The 16,610-nt window shown below is 68.5% G+C and overlaps 4 protein-coding genes across 6 annotated transcripts; 3 read left to right on the forward strand and 1 right to left on the reverse strand.

The window, feature by feature from the left end:
• Positions 1–456: 456 nt before the first annotated feature.
• Positions 457–1,877, forward strand: EBP (EBP cholestenol delta-isomerase). Of its 2 annotated transcripts, none has more exons than XM_080635955.1 (5): positions 457–582; positions 762–1,078; positions 1,234–1,270; positions 1,352–1,482; positions 1,560–1,877. In XM_080635955.1, exons 2-5 carry the CDS (start codon positions 784–786, stop codon positions 1,766–1,768), a joined length of 672 nt encoding a protein of 223 aa, XP_080492081.1. In that variant the 5' UTR covers positions 457–582; positions 762–783; the 3' UTR covers positions 1,769–1,877. The 2 variants fall into 2 exon arrangements, with proteins under 2 accessions (XP_080492081.1, XP_080492080.1); XM_080635954.1 differs by having other exon boundaries at positions 504–582; positions 757–1,078.
• Positions 1,878–2,691: 814 nt separating this feature from the next.
• On the forward strand, positions 2,692–7,303 carry OTUD5 (OTU deubiquitinase 5). 2 transcript variants are annotated; one of them, XM_080635907.1, is made up of 9 exons: positions 2,692–3,427; positions 3,632–3,725; positions 3,826–3,890; positions 4,192–4,348; positions 4,782–4,930; positions 5,373–5,558; positions 5,633–5,834; positions 6,182–6,295; positions 6,720–7,303. In XM_080635907.1, exons 1-9 carry the CDS (start codon positions 2,858–2,860, stop codon positions 6,836–6,838), a joined length of 1,656 nt encoding a protein of 551 aa, XP_080492033.1. In that variant the 5' UTR covers positions 2,692–2,857; the 3' UTR covers positions 6,839–7,303. The 2 variants fall into 2 exon arrangements, with proteins under 2 accessions (XP_080492033.1, XP_080492034.1); XM_080635908.1 differs by having other exon boundaries at positions 3,635–3,725.
• A 974-nt stretch (positions 7,304–8,277) lies between these two features.
• Positions 8,278–13,062, forward strand: SRPK3 (SRSF protein kinase 3; the record flags this gene model as incomplete). The annotated part of the gene is made up of 16 exons (XM_080635784.1): positions 8,278–8,320; positions 8,708–8,765; positions 9,103–9,263; positions 9,344–9,452; positions 9,536–9,623; positions 9,700–9,787; positions 9,891–9,997; positions 10,142–10,301; positions 10,386–10,411; positions 11,084–11,219; positions 11,462–11,701; positions 11,887–11,984; positions 12,113–12,220; positions 12,296–12,365; positions 12,474–12,566; positions 12,878–13,062. 16 exons carry the CDS (start codon positions 8,278–8,280, stop codon positions 13,060–13,062), a joined length of 1,770 nt encoding a protein of 589 aa, XP_080491910.1.
• Positions 13,063–13,103: 41 nt separating this feature from the next.
• IDH3G (isocitrate dehydrogenase (NAD(+)) 3 non-catalytic subunit gamma) lies at positions 13,104–16,483 on the reverse strand. Its single transcript, XM_080635925.1, has 12 exons — positions 16,122–16,483; positions 15,616–15,657; positions 14,917–15,014; positions 14,734–14,846; positions 14,600–14,660; positions 14,379–14,511; positions 14,095–14,228; positions 13,913–14,015; positions 13,692–13,838; positions 13,496–13,590; positions 13,335–13,395; positions 13,104–13,245 (listed from the first exon to the last, which is right to left on the reverse strand). The coding sequence occupies exons 1-12, from the start codon at positions 16,287–16,289 to the stop codon at positions 13,165–13,167; spliced, it is 1,236 nt and encodes a 411-aa protein (XP_080492051.1). The 5' UTR covers positions 16,290–16,483; the 3' UTR covers positions 13,104–13,164.
• Positions 16,484–16,610: the final 127 nt, after the last annotated feature.

The raw sequence follows: 16,610 nt of genomic DNA on the forward strand, positions 1-16,610 counted from the left end.
CATCCTGTGCACCTTCGGAAGGGGGCTGAATCACTTACACAGTGTCGGGGGGATGTACAGGGCACCTATGGCCCCTTGGGGGGGGATGTGCACCCCTGAAAGCATCTATATGTGCCCCAGCATCGTCACTATGTCGCCGGTGGGGGGGTCTATGGGGCCCCTGTTATATCCCTGCAGGGCAGGTCCATGCAGCTCCTGTACAGCCAGGGGGAGGTCTATAGGGCCCATGGGAGGGAGCCTATAGACTCCAAAGGGGGGGGCCGCAGGGCCCTATAGAGCGGGCGGTGCCCGTGGGTCCTATAGAGCATGAGGAGCGCCGCAATGGACTTAAGCCCTGACCCCGGGGTGAAGCCACGCCCCCCCGCTAAGCCCCGCCCCATCACCAATCCCACTCCTCCCCCTGGCCCCACATCTCCCCAGAAGCGGGGGCAGCCAATCAGCGGGCAGAAGTCGAGGGCGGTGCGCGCCGCTATTGGCCAGGCCGGCGGCAGCGCGCTGCCATTGGCTGCGGGCGGCGCGGGCGCGGCGGAGGGAGAGGAGCGGGGCTGGCGGAGCACGGGAGAGCGGCGCTGAGCGGCTGAGGTGAGGGCGGGAGCACGCGTGAGGGGGGACCGCGGGGACGGGACCGGAGCGGCGCCGGAGGAACCGGGCCGGTGCTGGGGCCAATGGGGGCGTGCGGGGGGAAGACCGGGCAGGTGCTGGGCGGTGGAGTCCCGGTTCCCGCTCCCTCACCCTACTTCCGCCTTCCTCTCCCAGCGCAGCGGTGACCGGCGCGGCGCTGCCATGACGACAACGACGGCGCACCCCTATTGGCCACGCTCGCTGCCGTTGCCGGGCTACGTCGCCGCCGCGTTCCCCGGCTGGCAGTGCGCGGGCTTGGTGGGCGTGGCCGCGGCGGGGCTGCTGGCGCTTGGTTGGGTGATGGGCGGGGCGAGGGGCGGGGCTTCTCGGAGCCACGCCCACCGCCTGGCGCTGGGCTGGTTCCTGATGTGCACCGGGATCCATGGGGTACTCGAGGGGTTCTTCAGCCTCCGGCACCGGGACCTGCCCCGCACCACCGGGCTGCTGGCCGATGTCTGTGAGCACCGGGACAGGGCACGGCAACGGGCGGGGACCCGGGGCTGGGTGCCCTTTTGGGGGGGGTCAATGCATGGGGATGGGGTTCCCTGGCCATGGGGTGGGGTTGGGGGTCCTGGAGGGGAGTGGGACCCACTAACCCCACCCTGCCCGCAGGGAAGGAGTACGCCAAAGCCGACAGCCGGTACATGACGTGAGTAGGGGCAGGGGCTGGGTGAGGAGGGGGTGTCCGTGGGTACCGGCTCATCCTGCTCTGTCTGTTCCCTCCTTCCAGGAGCGATGACTTCACGGTTGCCATGGAGACGGTGACAGCCTGGGCCTGGGGACCCCTCAGCTTCCTGACCTTCCTCGCCCTCCTGCGCGGCCACCCAGCCCGCTACATCCTGCAGCTCCTTGTCTCCCTGGGTACGCCCAGGGCCACCCCTCCCCATGTCCCCAGAGCCACCCTCCTGTCCCCAACTGCGTCTCCCTCCCACACACAGGGCAGCTCTATGGGGATGTGCTGTACTTTGCCACGGAGGCGCTGGCAGGCTGGAGCCACAGCGATCCCCGGCCCCTCTACTTCTGGGGCTACTTCGTGGGACTGAACGGGGTGTGGGTGCTGGTGCCCTGTGCCCTCCTGGTCGACTCCTGCCGCCACCTTGCTGCTGCCCAGCGAGCCCTCGACCGGCCCCGCCAGAAGAGCCACTGACCACGGGTGCCAAAGGGTCTCCTCTGCAACAGCTGGGTGCCAAATCCCCCCCCATGGGGCAGCGCTGGGGAAGGGGGTCTTGGCATCCTCCAAGGATTTCAGGGGTGTGCTGGGGCTTGTGTTGGGCCCCCCATGAGCTCAGGGATGTGGGGCCAGAACCCTGGGTCCCCCGGGGGGGTCACCCCATAACTGCGGCTGTGCGATGGGTGTTAATAAAGGAGCTGAGATTGGAGCTCTGGGTCTGTGCTGGGGAGGGGTGGTGGCACCGGGGTTGTGGCCTGATGGAGACTGACAGCTGATTGGGCGGAGCCAATGGAGAGGGCGTGGCCAACACGTCGGCTCTGGCGCTCCTCAGCCAATGGGAAATTAGGTCGCCTGATGTAGCCAATGGGAGGGTTAAACCTCCCTCAGACCAATCGGCGTTGGGACTTCACAGTAATCCCGCCCATCACCAGTGTGTTGAAGCTGGTGGCGCTGCAGCCAATGAGAGCCTGCTCTGCCCTCGAGTCCCGCCTTCCCCGCGCTGCCCAATCAGCGTCAGCTCCACTGGCAGCACCGCCCAATCAGCGCCCTGTCCTTCACTAACTCCCGCCTCCGCAGCGAGCCAACCGCAGCCCGTGCTTTCCCTTGGGCCTCTCCTCTTATTCCGCCGCCCAATCAGAGCCCGTTCTCGTTGACCCCCTCCACCTCCCCGCGCTCCACCCAATCAGCGCGTACTCCCTCCCTTCTTCGACCCGCCCCCTCCGCTCCCCCCACCCAATCCGCGAGCAGCCGCGCCGTCTCCAGGGCAACGCCTGTCCCGCCCCGTTCCCCCTCCACTCTCCTCTCCATTCTCCACTCGGGCGGGACTTCCTCTCCGGCTTCCAACCAATGAGAACGTGGTGGCGGCGGCTCCAGCCAATGGGAGCGCGGACGGCGGGCGAGGCGGAAGCGCGGCGCGGGGTCAGAGGGCGCCGCTGTTGATGTTGACACGGGCCCGGCGGCGGCAGCGCCCCGCGCCCCGACAGCTCCGCGCGCGCCGCCGCCCCGGGGGGGTCCGGGCCCCCTCCCCCGGTCCGGTCCCGCCGCCCCCCCCATGCGCGCCCGGCCATGACGATCCTCCCGAAGAAGAAGCCGGTTCCGGCGCCCGATGGAGACGCTGATTCGGGCCCGGACGCCGGCCCCGAGCGCGGTGCGGACGGCGGCCCCGAGCGCGGCCCCGGCGGCGTTGGCGAGCCCGGAGGCCCTGGCGGCGTGGGGGGGCCGCGGCCCCGGGCCTCGCCGCCGCCGCCGCTGCGGGGCTGGCCCGGGCTTCCCGCCGCCGGATCCCCCCCTCCTGCTGGCCCCGGAGGCCCCGTTGGAGGCGGCCCCGGCGCTGGGGATGGCCCCGCGGCGCTGCTCGGGTTGGACGCGGCCGCTCTGGGGCTGCCCGAGCCCCGCGGGCCCGGCGGCGGTGGAGGAGGAGGCGGCCCCGGGCACAGTAAGAGGCGGCGGCGAGGAGGAGCCGGCCCCAGCGCGGGGCCCGGCGGAGGAGGCCCTGGCTGCGGTGGCGCCGTGGGGCTGGCGCTGGGGTTGGGCCCCGGTGGCAGCCCCGGCCCCGACGAGGCGGGAGGTGGCTACAACAGCGAGGACGAGTACGAGGCCGGGAGGGTGGAGCTGGACCCGGCCACGGCCGAGCAGGTGCGGGGGGCACCCCGGGGGGGCTGAACGGGTCGGGGACACCGGGGGATGATTGGGGCTCCGCAGGGTCCATGTGCCTGCCTCCCTCCTCCCTCTGTGCCTGCATCACCCGTGGATCCCCCCCTTTGCCATGCACTGAAGGGCCCCCCCGTGCCGCCGGGGGGGTCCGTGGCCCTCCGGCACCGAGCCCGGCTGTGTCTCCAGCAGGAGCACCGGTTCGAGAAGGCACTGCGGGAGAAGAAGGGCTTCATCATCAAGCGCATGAAGGAGGATGGAGCCTGCTTGTTCCGGGCCGTGGGTGAGCCCCGTGCCCCCCGTCCCCATCCTTTCCCTCTTCTCCTATTGCACCCCACTGTTGTGGGCACCAGCTGATGCCGCCCCCTTTGTGCCCCCGTCAGCCGACCAGGTCTACGGAGACCAGGACATGCACGAGGTGGTGCGCAAGCACTGCATGGACTATCTGGTGAGGGGCCGGGGGGCTCTTGGGTGTGTAAGGATACACTGGGGGGCAACGGGAAAGGATTGAGGAGTACTGGGAGGCACTGGGACGGTGCAGGGAGCACTGGGAGGCAGTCGGGCTGCTCTGCACCCTTCCTCCTTAGTGCTTCCCAGTGTCCCTGATGGCCCCAGGGCTCCCCCGCTGTCCCCAGGGTAACCTCGTGCTCCACACCACCCCCTCCCAGTGTCCCTTTGCCACCATGGGGCTGCCCCACATGTCCCTTGCTGTTCCCTGACCCCCCCCCCGTGTCCCCCCTTTTGGGTAGATGAAGAACGCCGACTACTTCTCCAACTACGTGACAGAGGATTTCACCACCTACATCAATCGCAAGCGCAAGAGCACGTGCCATGGGAACCACATCGAGATGCAGGCCATGGCCGAGATGTACAACCGCCCCGTTGAGGTCTATCAGTACGGCACTGGTGCGTCTGCCCCACGGGGCCCTGGGGACAGCGGGCACCGGGGTCTGTGAGGAGCTGGGAGGGTGCTCCTGTGCTTCTCCAGGGTGGCTTTGTGGTGTCCTGGGGATCCCAAGGTGCTTTAGGAATAGATGGGGTGCCCCCAAAGTGAGGATTGGGGGGCTGAGGGGCTTCCTGGGGTGTCTCTGTGGTTCTCCAGGTGCAGTGGGGGGAGCTTTTGGGGTCATAGGGAGATGAGGTGTTCCTGTGGAGCCCCAATGGGGCTTATGTGGGGTCCCCAGGGTGCTGCTAGGGGGGCCTCAGGTGGTTGGGGATGGCGCTATGGGTCCCTGCTGCTAGGGAGTGAGTCCCACAGGCCAAGGGGTCCCCAAGGGTGCTGTTGTGGGGGTCCCCCTGTGCGGTTGGGGTGTCAGCGTGCTGATGGGGTGCCCCACAGAGCCCATCAACACCTTCCACGGGATTCAGCACAACGAGGACGAGCCCATCCGGGTCAGTTACCACCGCAACATCCACTACAACTCCGTCGTCAACCCCAACAAGGCCACCATCGGCGTGGGGCTGGGGCTGCCCTCCTTCAAACCGGGGGTCAGTGGGGCCGGGGGGGACTGGGACCCCAGTGCCATGGGGGGGGCTCTACTCCTTCAAGCCAGGGGTCACCCAGGCCCCCCATTGCCGTGGGGCAGGGTCCTGCGGCCCTCCCTCCCTATGTGGGTGGGGCCAGGGAGGCGGCGTGGCCACGTGGAACCCCCTTATTTGGCTGGGGGGACAATGGGCGTGGTCTAAACTGGGGGCGTGGCCAAGCAGGGCCCCACTCCCTGCACCTGCATGGAGGGGGTGGCCTGATGTGGGCGTGTCTGAGAGGCTCCGCCCCCACACACGGGGGTGTGGCTTAGCATGACCACACCTGCGCTGAGAGGTTGGTGCGTGGCAGGGGGCGTGGTTTAAGGCTGTAGTGTGTGAGCATGGGGTGGAGCGGGAGGCGTGGCCTCCGGCGGGGGGGCGTGTCCCATCGTGGCCCCGCCCCCAGCTGGCAGAGCAGTCGCTGATGAAGAGCGCCATCAAGACCTCGGAGGAGTCGTGGATCGAGCAGCAGATGCTGGAGGACAAGAAGCGGGCGACGGACTGGGAGGCCACCAACGAGGCCATCGAGGAGCAAGTGGCCCGCGAGTCTTACCTGCAGTGGCTGCGCGACCAGGAGAAGCAGGCGCGGCAGGTGGGTGTCCCTCCAGCCCCCCATGTGTCCCCATCACTGCATGGGGGGTTTCATGGGTCCCCGTGTCCCCGCAGCCCCGCAAGGCCAGTGCCACGTGCAGCTCAGCCACGGCAGCGGCCGCCAGCGGCCTGGAGGAGTGGAGCGGGCGCTCGCCTCGGCCACGCAGCGCGGCCCCATCGCCTGAGCACCCCGGTCTGCACCCCGAGGCGCCCGGCCCCAAGCCCCCCTCACCCGGAGCACCCCCCGCTGGCAAACCCCCATCGCCCTGTGCCCCAGGTGGGTCTCAAAGTGAGCGCTATAGGGTGCTGTGAGGCTTCATCTGGGTGCTGTGGGGTCCTGGGGAACTGCAATTGGGTTGTATGGACCCAAACTGGGTGCTGTGGGGTTCTGGCGACCACAAACTGGGTGCTGAGAGATGCTAGGGAGCCCGGGCTGGGTACTGTGGGGTGCTGTTGGACTTAAACTGGGTGCTAGAATGTGTTGGGGGACCCAAATTTGGTGCTAAGGTGTGCTGGGCAGCCTAAACTGGGTGTTGGGAGTCACAAGCTGGGACCCTAACCTGGGGTGCTGGGGCTCTGTGGGGTCCTGGGGCTGGTGTCTGACCCTTTCCCGCCCCGCTCCAGGGACCAGCAGCCAGCTGGGGGCAGGGGGGGGCCGGGCCACCCCCCCGCTGGTGTCCCTGTATCCCGCGCTGGAATGCCGCGCCATCATGCAGCAGATGTCCCCCACTGCCTTCGGTGAGTTGGGGGCACCCAAACTGGGGGGGGGGGGGGGGGGGGAGTTGCGGTTATAGGGCTGTACAGGTTCTTACTGAGAGATGCTTTAGACTTAGGGGGTGTAGAGATGTCTTTGTTGGGGTACATCTCTGGGGAGGGTATGGTTTGGGGGTGGTCAAGGTGTGGTTTTGGGGGTTCAACTGTGGATTTCGGGGGGGGGCGAAGAAGCTCTTTTTAGGGGGGATTTATCCCCATTTGCTGCACTCTGCAGAGAGAGAAGATGCCCCAGAGCCTCATTTTTCACTTTGGGGGTACCAAGCTCTGCCCCCCACCCCCCCCACACCCCCCACATTAGCACTTTGGGTACGATGCCCAGCGGGGGGGGGGTCATGTTGTGTGTGTGTCCCCCATAGTAACCTATAGTAACCTATATAACCCCCCCCAGGCCTCAACGACTGGGAGGACGACGAGATCCTGGCGTCGGTGCTGGCCGTCTCGCAGCAGGAGTACCTGGAGACCATGAAGACCTCCCGCCACAGAGACCCCCCCACCGACAAGAGTTGATATTGAACCCCCGGACTGCACCCCCAACCCCCCCCGGCCCCCCCCCAAGGGACCTCTAGGTGGGGGGGAGGCATTTTACTATGGGGGGGGGGTCACGCAGACAACAACCTCCCCCCCCCCCCTTTCCACCAGGGAGGGGGACACAGCGCTGGACGCCGCGGGATGAGCCTTGGCTCTGCTGGAGTGGGGGGGACAGAAGCCGTCCCCCCCCATATTACAGCTGGAAGGAAGGGGGGGGGTGAAATGGGGTGGGGGGAGTCCTATTGGTTTAGGGTCTCCCCTTTGTTTCCCAATGGGGTTTTGCTGTTGGGGGGGGTCCCCATCTCTGCCCCCCCCCCCACCTCCTCCCAGAGCATCCCGTGCTCCCCCCCAGCCCCCGGGGGGGGGAGGCTGTGGGGATAGGGGTGCTGCCCTCTCCTCCCCCATTGCGCCCTGTTATTAAACTGATGCCCAGCAGCCCCCCCGGCCCTGTCTCTGCCTCTTCCCCAGCGGGGGGGGGGGGGGCCCAGGTGCTTGGGGGGGGTCGGTGCTGGCTCCTTCCAGCCCCTATGAGGGGGGGTCCTTCCGTAGGGGGTGATGCCCTTTACCCCCCGGGGGTGTTTTGGGGTGCCCCCCTCTTCTTTTGCCTTGGGCCGGGCCTGGGGCTGTCCCCCCATTGGGTGTTTACCTCGCCGTTGCCATGGTTACGCGTCGCGCACTGATTATGTGCCCGCCGCGGGAGCCAATCGGGGCCTGGAGGGGGGAGAGAAGGCAGAAGCGTCACTTCCGGAGCGCGACGGCGGCGGGAGGTCAGGCCCTGCTGAGGCTCCTGTAAGCGCCCGGCCCGCGCTCAGCGCCGCCGGTTCGGGGCCAACGGGGCCGGGAGGCGGAGAACGGGAACCGGGGGGTCGCTATAGGGTGGCGATAGAGCCCGTGCAGCGCCTGGTTGGGGCTTAGATGGAGAAGAGAAGATCAGGAGGGGCCTTCCCGCTCTCTGACAGGAGGATGGAGCCGTGAGGGGGCTGCTCTCTGCTCCCAAGGGATGGGACAAGAGGAAACGGCCTCAAGCTGCACCGGAAGGGGAGGGTTAGGTGGAGATGGGGAAGGATTTATCCATTGGAACAGGCTGCCCAGGGAATGGTCCTGGAAGCGTTCACACCCCTTGTAGCCGAGGCGCTGAGTGCCGTGGGTTAGTGGTGGCCTTGGCAACGCTGGGGAACACTTGGATTTGGTGCCGTTAAAAGTCATTTCCAACCCCAGTGATCCAGCGGCGAGGAGGCGCTGGGAATAACGCGGTACGGGCGCTGGGTCCTGCGCGGCTCCGTCTCCATGGCGACCGGTGGGCGGAGAAAGGGGCGTGGCCTCGGGCCCGGGTGAGGCTTTCTATTGGTCAGTGGGCGGGGCCATCGTTCGCGGGGCGTGGGGGGCGCCGGTGCACGCGCAGAGCGGGCGCGAGCGGCATGGAGCTGCGCGGGGGGGCGGCAGCGGCGGGCGCGAGGACCGGTGGGGGGGAAACGGGAACGGGAACCGGGGGGGGGGAACGGGAAAGGGGGGGTCCTGGGGGGGGGCGCTTGAGGGGATCATGAGGGAGGGTTTGGGGGCGGTCCTGGCGTTGGGGGGGGTGTCGGGTCTGAGGGGGGGTCCTGAGGGGAAAGTGGAGTCTTGGGACTTGGGAGGGGGGGTCATGAGGAGCAACGGAGGAACGGGGGGGGTGATAGGGGTCGTGGTGTAATTGCGGGGGGGCGAAGGGGGGTTCCGGCACGGGGGGGGCCGCATTTCGGGGGTTCTCATGGGAGAAGGTGGCTCCTGGGGCCGGGGGGGGGAACACGGGGTCATTGTGGGGCTGTTGGGGGGGTGCTGATGGTGACCCCCCCATGACCCCCCCCGCAGATCCAGAGAAGAGGAAAAAGAAGCGCAAAAAGGACAAGAAGCAGAAACCGGTGCCGCGGTGAGGGGGGGGGGGGACAGTGGGGCCCGACCCCCCCACAGCCCCCTGTGACCCTCAGGGCTATTGTGTGGGGGGTGGAAACGGGACACACCAAAGGCCCATGGGGGGGGGGAGGCACGTTCCGGGGCCACCCCTCCCCCCACCGGGGCTATTTTTAACCCCGCGGGGCCCTGAGGTCAGTTCTATTTTGGGGGGGTGATGTCCCAGAATGCCTCATTCCCCCCCCCCCCCACGGCTGCAGCATGGGCCCTCCCCCCCATTCCCACTGTGGTATCACCCTGTACCCCCCCTTCCAGCATGGGGGAGACCACTGAGGGGACCCCGGGGGGGGGTACAGGGAGCTGAAGTTTGGGTTCCTATTGTGCTTCCCCCCCTCCAGGACCCCGACCCCCCCTGAGGACACATCCCCGGAGCCCCCCCACCCCCTGCCCCTGCTCTCCGAGGGGCTGCTGGGCTCGGATGAAGGGGAGCAGGAGGACCCCCGCGATTACTGCAAAGGTGGGGGTGCCCCATGCACGGGGGGGTGCCGGGGGGGGGCAGCACCCAAGGGGATAAACCCCCCCCATGCCCCCCCATAGGTGGGTATTGCCCCGTGCGCATCGGGGACCTCTTCAATGGGCGCTACCACGTGGTGCGGAAGTTGGGGTGGGGGCACTTCTCCACCGTGTGGCTCTGCTGGGACGTCCGGTGAGTGCCCAAAGGGGGGGACCCCCAAAGGGGGGGTTGTTGAGAGGGGGTCCCCTCAATCCCTCTGTGTTCCCCCCCCATAGGCGCAAGCGGTTCGTGGCGCTGAAGGTGGTGAAGAGCGCGCCGCAGTACACGGAGACGGCGCTGGATGAGATCAAGCTGCTCAAATGTGTGAGTGAGGCCGGGACCCCCAAATGGGACCCTAAGCCCCCCCCGGTTCCATCCATCTCCCCCATTGCCCCCCCAGGTCCGTGACTCGGACCCCAGTGACCCAAAGCGGGAGAACATTGTGCAGCTCATCGATGACTTCAAGATCTCAGGGGTCAACGGTGTCCGTATCCTACTGGGGGGGGAGCTTAAGGAGGGGGACACCCCCAGTGTTCACCCCATGGGGGGGGTGTCAGGTGGCCACACACTCCTTGACCCCCCCCCCCCAAGATGTGTGCATGGTGCTGGAGGTGCTGGGCCACCAGCTCCTGCGCTGGATCATCAAATCCAACTACCAGGGGCTGCCGCTGCCCTGCGTTAAGAGCATCGTGAGGCAGGTGAGGGGGTCCCACATCACCCCATATCTCCCCCTATGTCCCCCCAAATCCCCCTTACATCCCCCCGCATCCCCAGACCCATGTGGGGACCCCAACCCCCCCCCCCCCGAGCCCCGTGGGGACCCCCATTGTGTTGGGCCGCAGGTGCTGGAGGGCTTGGACTATCTGCACACCAAGTGCAACATCATCCACACCGACATCAAGCCCGAGAACGTGCTGCTGCGGGTGGGGGAGCCCTTCGTGAGGCAGCTGGCGGCCGAGGCAGCGCGATGGGCCCGTGGCGAGGGGCCCCCCCAAAGCGCAGGTACCCCCAAAACCCCTCTTGTGCAATGGGATGGCCCGGGGGGGACCCCTCTGGCACTGACACCCCCCCCGGTTCTCTCTGCAGTGAGCTCTGCACCACAGGATGGACCCGTGAGTGTCACATACATGCGCCCCGTGCACCCCTCACGCTGCTCCTTGCACACACATGCGCCCCGTGCACCCCTCACGCTGCTCCTTGCACACACGTGTGCCCCATGCACCCCTCACGCTGCTCCTTGCACACGCGTATGCCCCATGCACCCCTCACGCTGCTCCTTGCACACACGTGCACCCCTCACGCTGCTCCTTGCACACGCGTGCGCCCCGTGCACCCCTCACGCTGCTCCTTGCACACGCGTGCGCCCCGTGCACCCCTCACGCTGCTCCTTGCACACACGTGCGCCCCGTGCACCCCTCACGCTGCTCCTTGCACACGCGTGCGCCCCGTGCACCCCTCACGCTGCTCCTTGCACACGCGTGCGCCCCGTGCACCCCTCACGCTGCTCCTTGCACACGCGTGTGCCCCATGCACCCCTCACGCTGCTCCTTGCACACGCGTGTGCCCCATGCACCCCTCACGCTGCTCCTTGCACACGCGTGTGCCCCATGCACCCCTCACGCTGCTCCTTGCACACACGTGCGCCCCGTGCACCCCTCACGCTGCTCCTTGCACACGCGTGCGCCCCGTGCACCCCTCACGCTGCTCCTTGCACACACGTGCGCCCCGTGCACCCCTCACGCTGCTCCTTGCACACACGTGTGCCCCGTGCATCCCCGCCCCAGGAGCGCCTCTCCCGGGCCCAGCGGCGCCGGCGCCGGCGGCAGCGGCGGCGGCAGAGCCAGCGCCTGGCCCAGTGCCTGCGGGACCTGGAGCGGCTGCGGGAGCCCGGAGCGTCGCCAGGGGGCGCCGGTGACAACGGTCAGTGCAGGCCGGGCCATGGGGGGGTGTTGGGGGGCAGAGCCCCATAGAATGGTTTGGGCCCTCCTGGGGAAGGAGCTTTGTGTCCCTGGGGGGTGGTTTGGGGGCGTTCCATGAGGGTCTGAGGGTACGGCTGGGGTCTGCTCCATGAGGCCGTTATGGGGGGGGGGCCATGGGGACCCCTCATTCCCTGTTAGATCTGGAGGGGGTCTCAGGGGTCTCTTTCCCACCACCCCCCACAGAAGCCGCACCCCCGGACCACGAGGAGGGGGGGGGCAGCCCCCCCAGCGGCGCCTCCTCCTCGGGGGTTCACACGCTCCCGGCCGGCGGCTCCAGCGACGGCCTCTCCGGGGGCTCCTGCACCTCGGGGGGGCTCCTGGCCCGGCGCCCCCTCAGCCCCAGCTCCGCCTCCGACTCCCTCCTCACCCCCACGTCCAGCTCCCTCATCTCAGGGGGCTCGGGGGGGCCCCCCGCACCCCTTGGTGAGTAGAGTGGGGTGGGGGGTGGGAATGGGGGGGGCAATTGGGAGTGCTGAGGGGTAATTGGGGGGGTGGAATTGGGGGTGTAAGGGGGAGGTGGGGGTCAATATGGGGGTCTTGGGGGGCATCAGTGGGGCTCGAGGGGTCCTTGGGGTGCCCCTGCTGATGTCTCTGCTGGTACCCCACAGGTGGGGGGCTCCTGGGGGGGCAGGAGAACCCCCTGGACCCCCGCTGCGCCCCCCGGCTCCGTGTCAAGATTGCTGACCTGGGCAACGGCTGCTGGGTGGTGAGGGGGCAACAGGGGGGCAGTGGGGGGGGGGGTTGGGTGCCCCCATTCGTTTAGGGGCACCTTGGGAAGAGCTGGGGGGCAGGGGGTGCCCCTGTGGGTAAGGGGTGACCTGCGGCCCCCTCCAGCACCGCCACTTCACCGAGGACATCCAGACACGGCAGTACCGGGCATTGGAGGTGCTGCTGGGGGCCGGCTACGGGCCCCCCGCTGACATCTGGAGCACCGCCTGCATGGTGAGGAGCCCTGCCCCATGGCCTGCCCCAGAGCAGGCCCCACAGCTCCTCACAGCCCAGCTTTGCCCCCCCCAGGCCTTCGAGCTGGCCACAGGGGACTACCTGTTTGAGCCCCATTCAGGGGAGGACTACAGCAGGGACGAGGGTAGGCGGGGCCTCGGGAAGGAGGCGGGGCCTATGGGGGTGTGGCTGAATGTTGTGGGCGGAGCCAAGGGGGGGGACTGACGTGCTCCGCCCCCCCTCTCCCCACCAGACCACATTGCCCACGTGATCGAGCTGCTGGGGGAGATCCCGCGTCACGTGGCACTGGGGGGGCGCTTCTCCCGCGAGTTCTTCAACCGGCGTGGTGAGGGGCGGGGCCAGCGGGGGGGGGGGCGGGGCTAAAGCGGGAGAGGTGGGACCAGGGGCGGGGCTAAGAGAGGAGGAGTTAAGAAGGGAGAAACAGGCTTGGGGCAGGGCTAAAGCCTGGGGGAGGAGCTAAAGAGGGAGGGACCGTGTTTGGGGCGGGGCCTTGAGGATGACTCTGCAAGGGCTCTGCAAGCAGCTGAACCCACAAGGGGTGAGGCCAAGGGCACGGGGCGGGGCTTGGCAGCCTCATGGAGCAGGGGGGGGGTTACGGCCATGGCCAAGGTCCTGACGCTCCGGCCCCCCCCCCAGGGGAGCTGCGGCACATCCGGCACCTGCGGCCCTGGGGGCTGCGGGCGGTGCTGCAGGAGAAGTACGAGTGGTCCCGGGGGGCGGCCGCCGCCTTCGCCCGCTTCCTGCGGCCCATGCTGGCCTTCGAGCCGGCCCGGCGCGCCACGGCCGCCCAGTGCCTGCGCCACCCCTGGCTCCGCCCCTAGCCCCGCCCACAGCCCCGCAGCCAATAAACGTGCGGGAGGCAGCTCCAGGGGGGTTTATTGGGGGCGTGGTCTCGTGGTGGGGGCGTGGTCCTGCTCAGCCAATCAGGCGCGGGAGAGGTGGGAGATGATGCTCTGCACAGCGCCCGAGGTTGTGCCCTGTCCCCCGATGTCGGGAGTGTGCGTCTGGGGGCGGAGCCAGGCGATGGGCGGGGCTCGGTGGTGGTGCCGCACCAATGGGAGGGCGGGGATTGCTGGGGGAGGGTGGGGCTTACCCGTGGATCGTCCAATGAGGCGAGCACGGCCTGGCGGATGGCGGTGGCGTAGCTGTGCAGCCTGAAGGGGGGCAGAGTGAGGCCACGCCCCTCAAAGACACACCCCTCCCGTAGCCACCCCCCCCCCCCCCCCCCCCCCCCGCAGTCGAAGCCCCGCCCACCTGAGGTGGTCCAGCATCATGCAGGCAGCGAGCAGCGCCGCCGTGGGGTTGGCGATGTTGCGGTTGGCGATGCTCTTCCCCGTGTTCCGCGTCGCCTGCAGGCAATGCGATAATGGGGGTTGAGAGGGAGACCCCCACAGGCCCCCCCCCATTCATCTCCCACCAGGCCCCCCACCCCGTGCCCCCCATGACCCACAGTCTCGAAGACAGCGTAGTCGTGGCCATAGTTGGCACCAGGGACGAGGCCAGGGCCTCCCACCAGCCCCGCGCAGACGTTGTTGACGATGTTCCCATAGAGGTTGGGCATCACCATCACGTCGAACTGCTGCGGGCGCGACACCAGCTGCGGGGGGCAGAGCAGTCAGCACTGGGGGCACACTGGGGGCAGCACAGGGGGCACTGGGTGCAGAGCCCTACCTGCATGGTGGTGTTGTCCACGATCATGCTCTGGAAGCTGATCTCCGGGTATTCCGCTGCTACCTCCTTGCAGCACTGCAGGAAGAGCCCGTCCCCCAGCTTCCTGTGGATGGGATGGATTCAATGGGCTCCAGGGCCCCCCCCCCCCAAACCTCCCCCCCCTCCCAGCCCCCCACACGTACATGATGTTGGCCTTGTGCACGGCGGTGACAGAGCGGCGCTTGGCAGCGCGGGCCAGGCCGAAGGCGTAGTGAGCGATGCGACGCGACCGCCCGGCCGTGATGATCTTGAGGCTCTCCACCACCCCGGCCACGCTCTGTGGTGGAGGGGGGGCATCAGGACAGGGGGCAGGGCTTTGGGGGGGAGCCTGAGCCGAAGGGGGGGTGAGGGGGGCTTGGCTAGAGATGGGCATGGTCAGAGCAAGGGGAGTGTGGCCATGGCAGTGTCCCCACGGGGATGGAGTCACCTCGTGCTCCAGGCTGCTGTACTCGCCCTCGGTGTTCTCCCGCACGATGAGGATGTCGACGTCCCGGTGCCGCGTCTCCACCCCGGGCAGGCTCTGGCAGTGGATCACGTTGGCGTAAAGGTCCAGGCTGGTCCTGCCCCACCACAACACCCAGGTCAGGCTCCATGGTGTCCCCCCCTCCCCGGCCGTACTGACAGCCCCCTGCATCCCTCAGCTCTCACCGGATGAGGTTGTTCCGGGACTTGTGGCTGGGCGGGAGGTTGTGGTTGGTCTCAATGTTCCCTGGGGAGGGGATGGAGCCGGGGGTCAGGAGGTCCCCAGAGGTGCTGGGGGGGCTCCCCAGCCCCACACTCACCCTTGATGGCGACGCCGTTGCGGCGGATGGCCATGATGGCGGTGTGAACGTCGGCCTCGGGCGCCTCTGCGCCCACACGCACCTCCTCGAAGTCCACAGGCACACAGGCGTGCCTGGGGGCAGCGGTGGCCATGACACCCATCTCCTCCATGGAGGGGGACGGGAAAGGGGGGGGGCACCCACCTGAAGACCTCCTTGACGTGAAGCATCAGTTCCGGGCCGATGCCATCGCCCGGGATCAGCGTCACCGTGTGGCGGCCGCCGTACTTGGCAGGGGGCGGCTGCGGGGACACCGGGGGGTGAGGACCCGGGTGTCCCAGTCCCCAGGACCCCCTCTTCTTTACCCCCCCTCTCCCCCCAGTCCCCTGCCTGCAGAACCCCTCCACATGCAGACCCATGCATGCGTGCAACCCCCCCGTGCTTTTGGGGTCCCTCCCGCCCCGTTCTGGCCATACTCACGATGCTGGGCTGCTGCGGGGCAGGCGGCCGTGGCGTGCGGGAGGAACGGGGGCAGTTAAGTCACGGTGCCGGCACACGGGGAAGGGATGAGGGGGGAACGGAGCCCCCCCGGAACACACACACAGCAAGAACAACGTGCACCCCCCCCCGGGCCCCGAGCACCTCAGCAGGAGCCGCTCGGAGCCCCCTCAGTGACACACACCCCCCCACCCAAAACGGGCTCACAGCTCCTTGCTGTGCCCCACAGAGCCAAAGGGGGGCCCCTAAACCCACCCCATCCCCAGGAGGGAATAGGGAGGGGTTGGAGGGTGCCTCCCATCCCAGCACAAGGGGGCACCCCATGGTCTCTATGACCCCCCCAAGTGTTAGAGGGCCCTGGAGCACCGGGGTGGGGACAGGGCCCCCCGCAGACAAGGCACTTACAGGTGGGAGGTGGCGCCGCTCAGCATCATGGGAAATCCAAGCCTGAGGGGGGACAGGGAGGTCACAACCGGGAGCCTGCGCCCCCCCCAGAGACCCAGGACCCCCCCAAGGGATCCAGGACCCCCCCCAAGGGATCCAGGACCCCCCCAAGGGATCCAGGACCCCCCCGGGTCAGGCACAAGGCCCAACCTCCCACAGAAACATCAACCAATCACTGGGGAAGACGGTGCCCCTACCCGCCCGTTCACTGAGCGCACAGCCAATCAGCATTCAGGAGCCCAGAGAGCTCCACCGCAGCAGCCAATCAGAGCCCGATCCGCTTGACAGTTACTCCCGCCAATCCCAGCGGTTGCGTCCAATCAGATCCCCGCATTCCGCCCACACATCTCCATCCGCAAACCGGCCAATCAGAGCGCAGCATCCCCCCCCCCCCCCCCGGCCAGGGCCGCGCCGCGGGGCCGGGCCCGTCCCGCCGTGCCGCCCCCCGCGCCTCCCCCCGCGCTCACCGGGAGCGGCCACCGCGGGGCCGGGACCCGGAGCCGCCGCGATGCCCGCAGCGCCGCCGCCATCGCTGATGCTGCCCTGCCGCTCTCGCGAGACCTCGGCACCGCCAAGACACAGGGATGGTGGCGCCGCGAAATCTCGCGAGACTTCCCGCCCGCTCCCTCCCTCATGCCGCCGGCAGCGCCACACAAGTCGCAGCCGCCATTTTGTGCTGGTGGCACCGGGGCTTGGAGCCGGTTCCGCGGCTGCGCCTCGAGCCCGTTTCGGGGTGAAAACCGACCGAAAAGTCCAGGAGAGGCCGGGCCCGAAGCAGGCAGCTGTTGCCACGGGAACGCGCAAAGTTGCCCCTCTGCGCATGCGCCGGGGCGGGGCCTTTCCCCGCGCCACATAAGTCGCAGCTGCCATTTTATCCGGTAGGCTGCGCCATCGCGCATGCTCAATCCTCGGCCCCGCCCCGCCGCGGCACTCGGGCCACGTCGCTCGCGGTGTAG

The sequence above is a fragment of the Psittacula echo genome, assembly GCF_963264785.1.
Source record: "Psittacula echo genome assembly, chromosome: 28".
NCBI classification, from domain to species: Eukaryota; Metazoa; Chordata; class Aves; order Psittaciformes; family Psittacidae; genus Psittacula; species Psittacula echo.

Coding starts and splice junctions, on each gene's coding strand:
- EBP (XM_080635955.1), top strand. CDS start 784: ATGACGACAACGACGGCGCACCCCTATTGGCCACGCTCGCTGCCGTTG. Junction 1,079..1,233: donor CGGGCTGCTGGCCGATGTCT/GTGAGCACCGGG, acceptor CCCTGCCCGCAG/GGAAGGAGTACGCCAAAGCC. Junction 1,271..1,351: donor GCCGACAGCCGGTACATGAC/GTGAGTAGGGGC, acceptor CCCTCCTTCCAG/GAGCGATGACTTCACGGTTG.
- OTUD5 (XM_080635907.1), top strand. CDS start 2,858: ATGACGATCCTCCCGAAGAAGAAGCCGGTTCCGGCGCCCGATGGAGAC. Junction 3,428..3,631: donor ACCCGGCCACGGCCGAGCAG/GTGCGGGGGGCA, acceptor CTGTGTCTCCAG/CAGGAGCACCGGTTCGAGAA. Junction 3,891..4,191: donor AGCACTGCATGGACTATCTG/GTGAGGGGCCGG, acceptor CCTTTTGGGTAG/ATGAAGAACGCCGACTACTT.
- IDH3G (XM_080635925.1), bottom strand. CDS start 16,289: ATGAGGGAGGGAGCGGGCGGGAAGTCTCGCGAGATTTCGCGGCGCCAC. Junction 14,661..14,733: donor CAACGGCGTCGCCATCAAGG/GTGAGTGTGGGG, acceptor TCCCCTCCCCAG/GGAACATTGAGACCAACCAC. Junction 13,591..13,691: donor ACTACGCTGTCTTCGAGACT/GTGGGTCATGGG, acceptor CATTGCCTGCAG/GCGACGCGGAACACGGGGAA.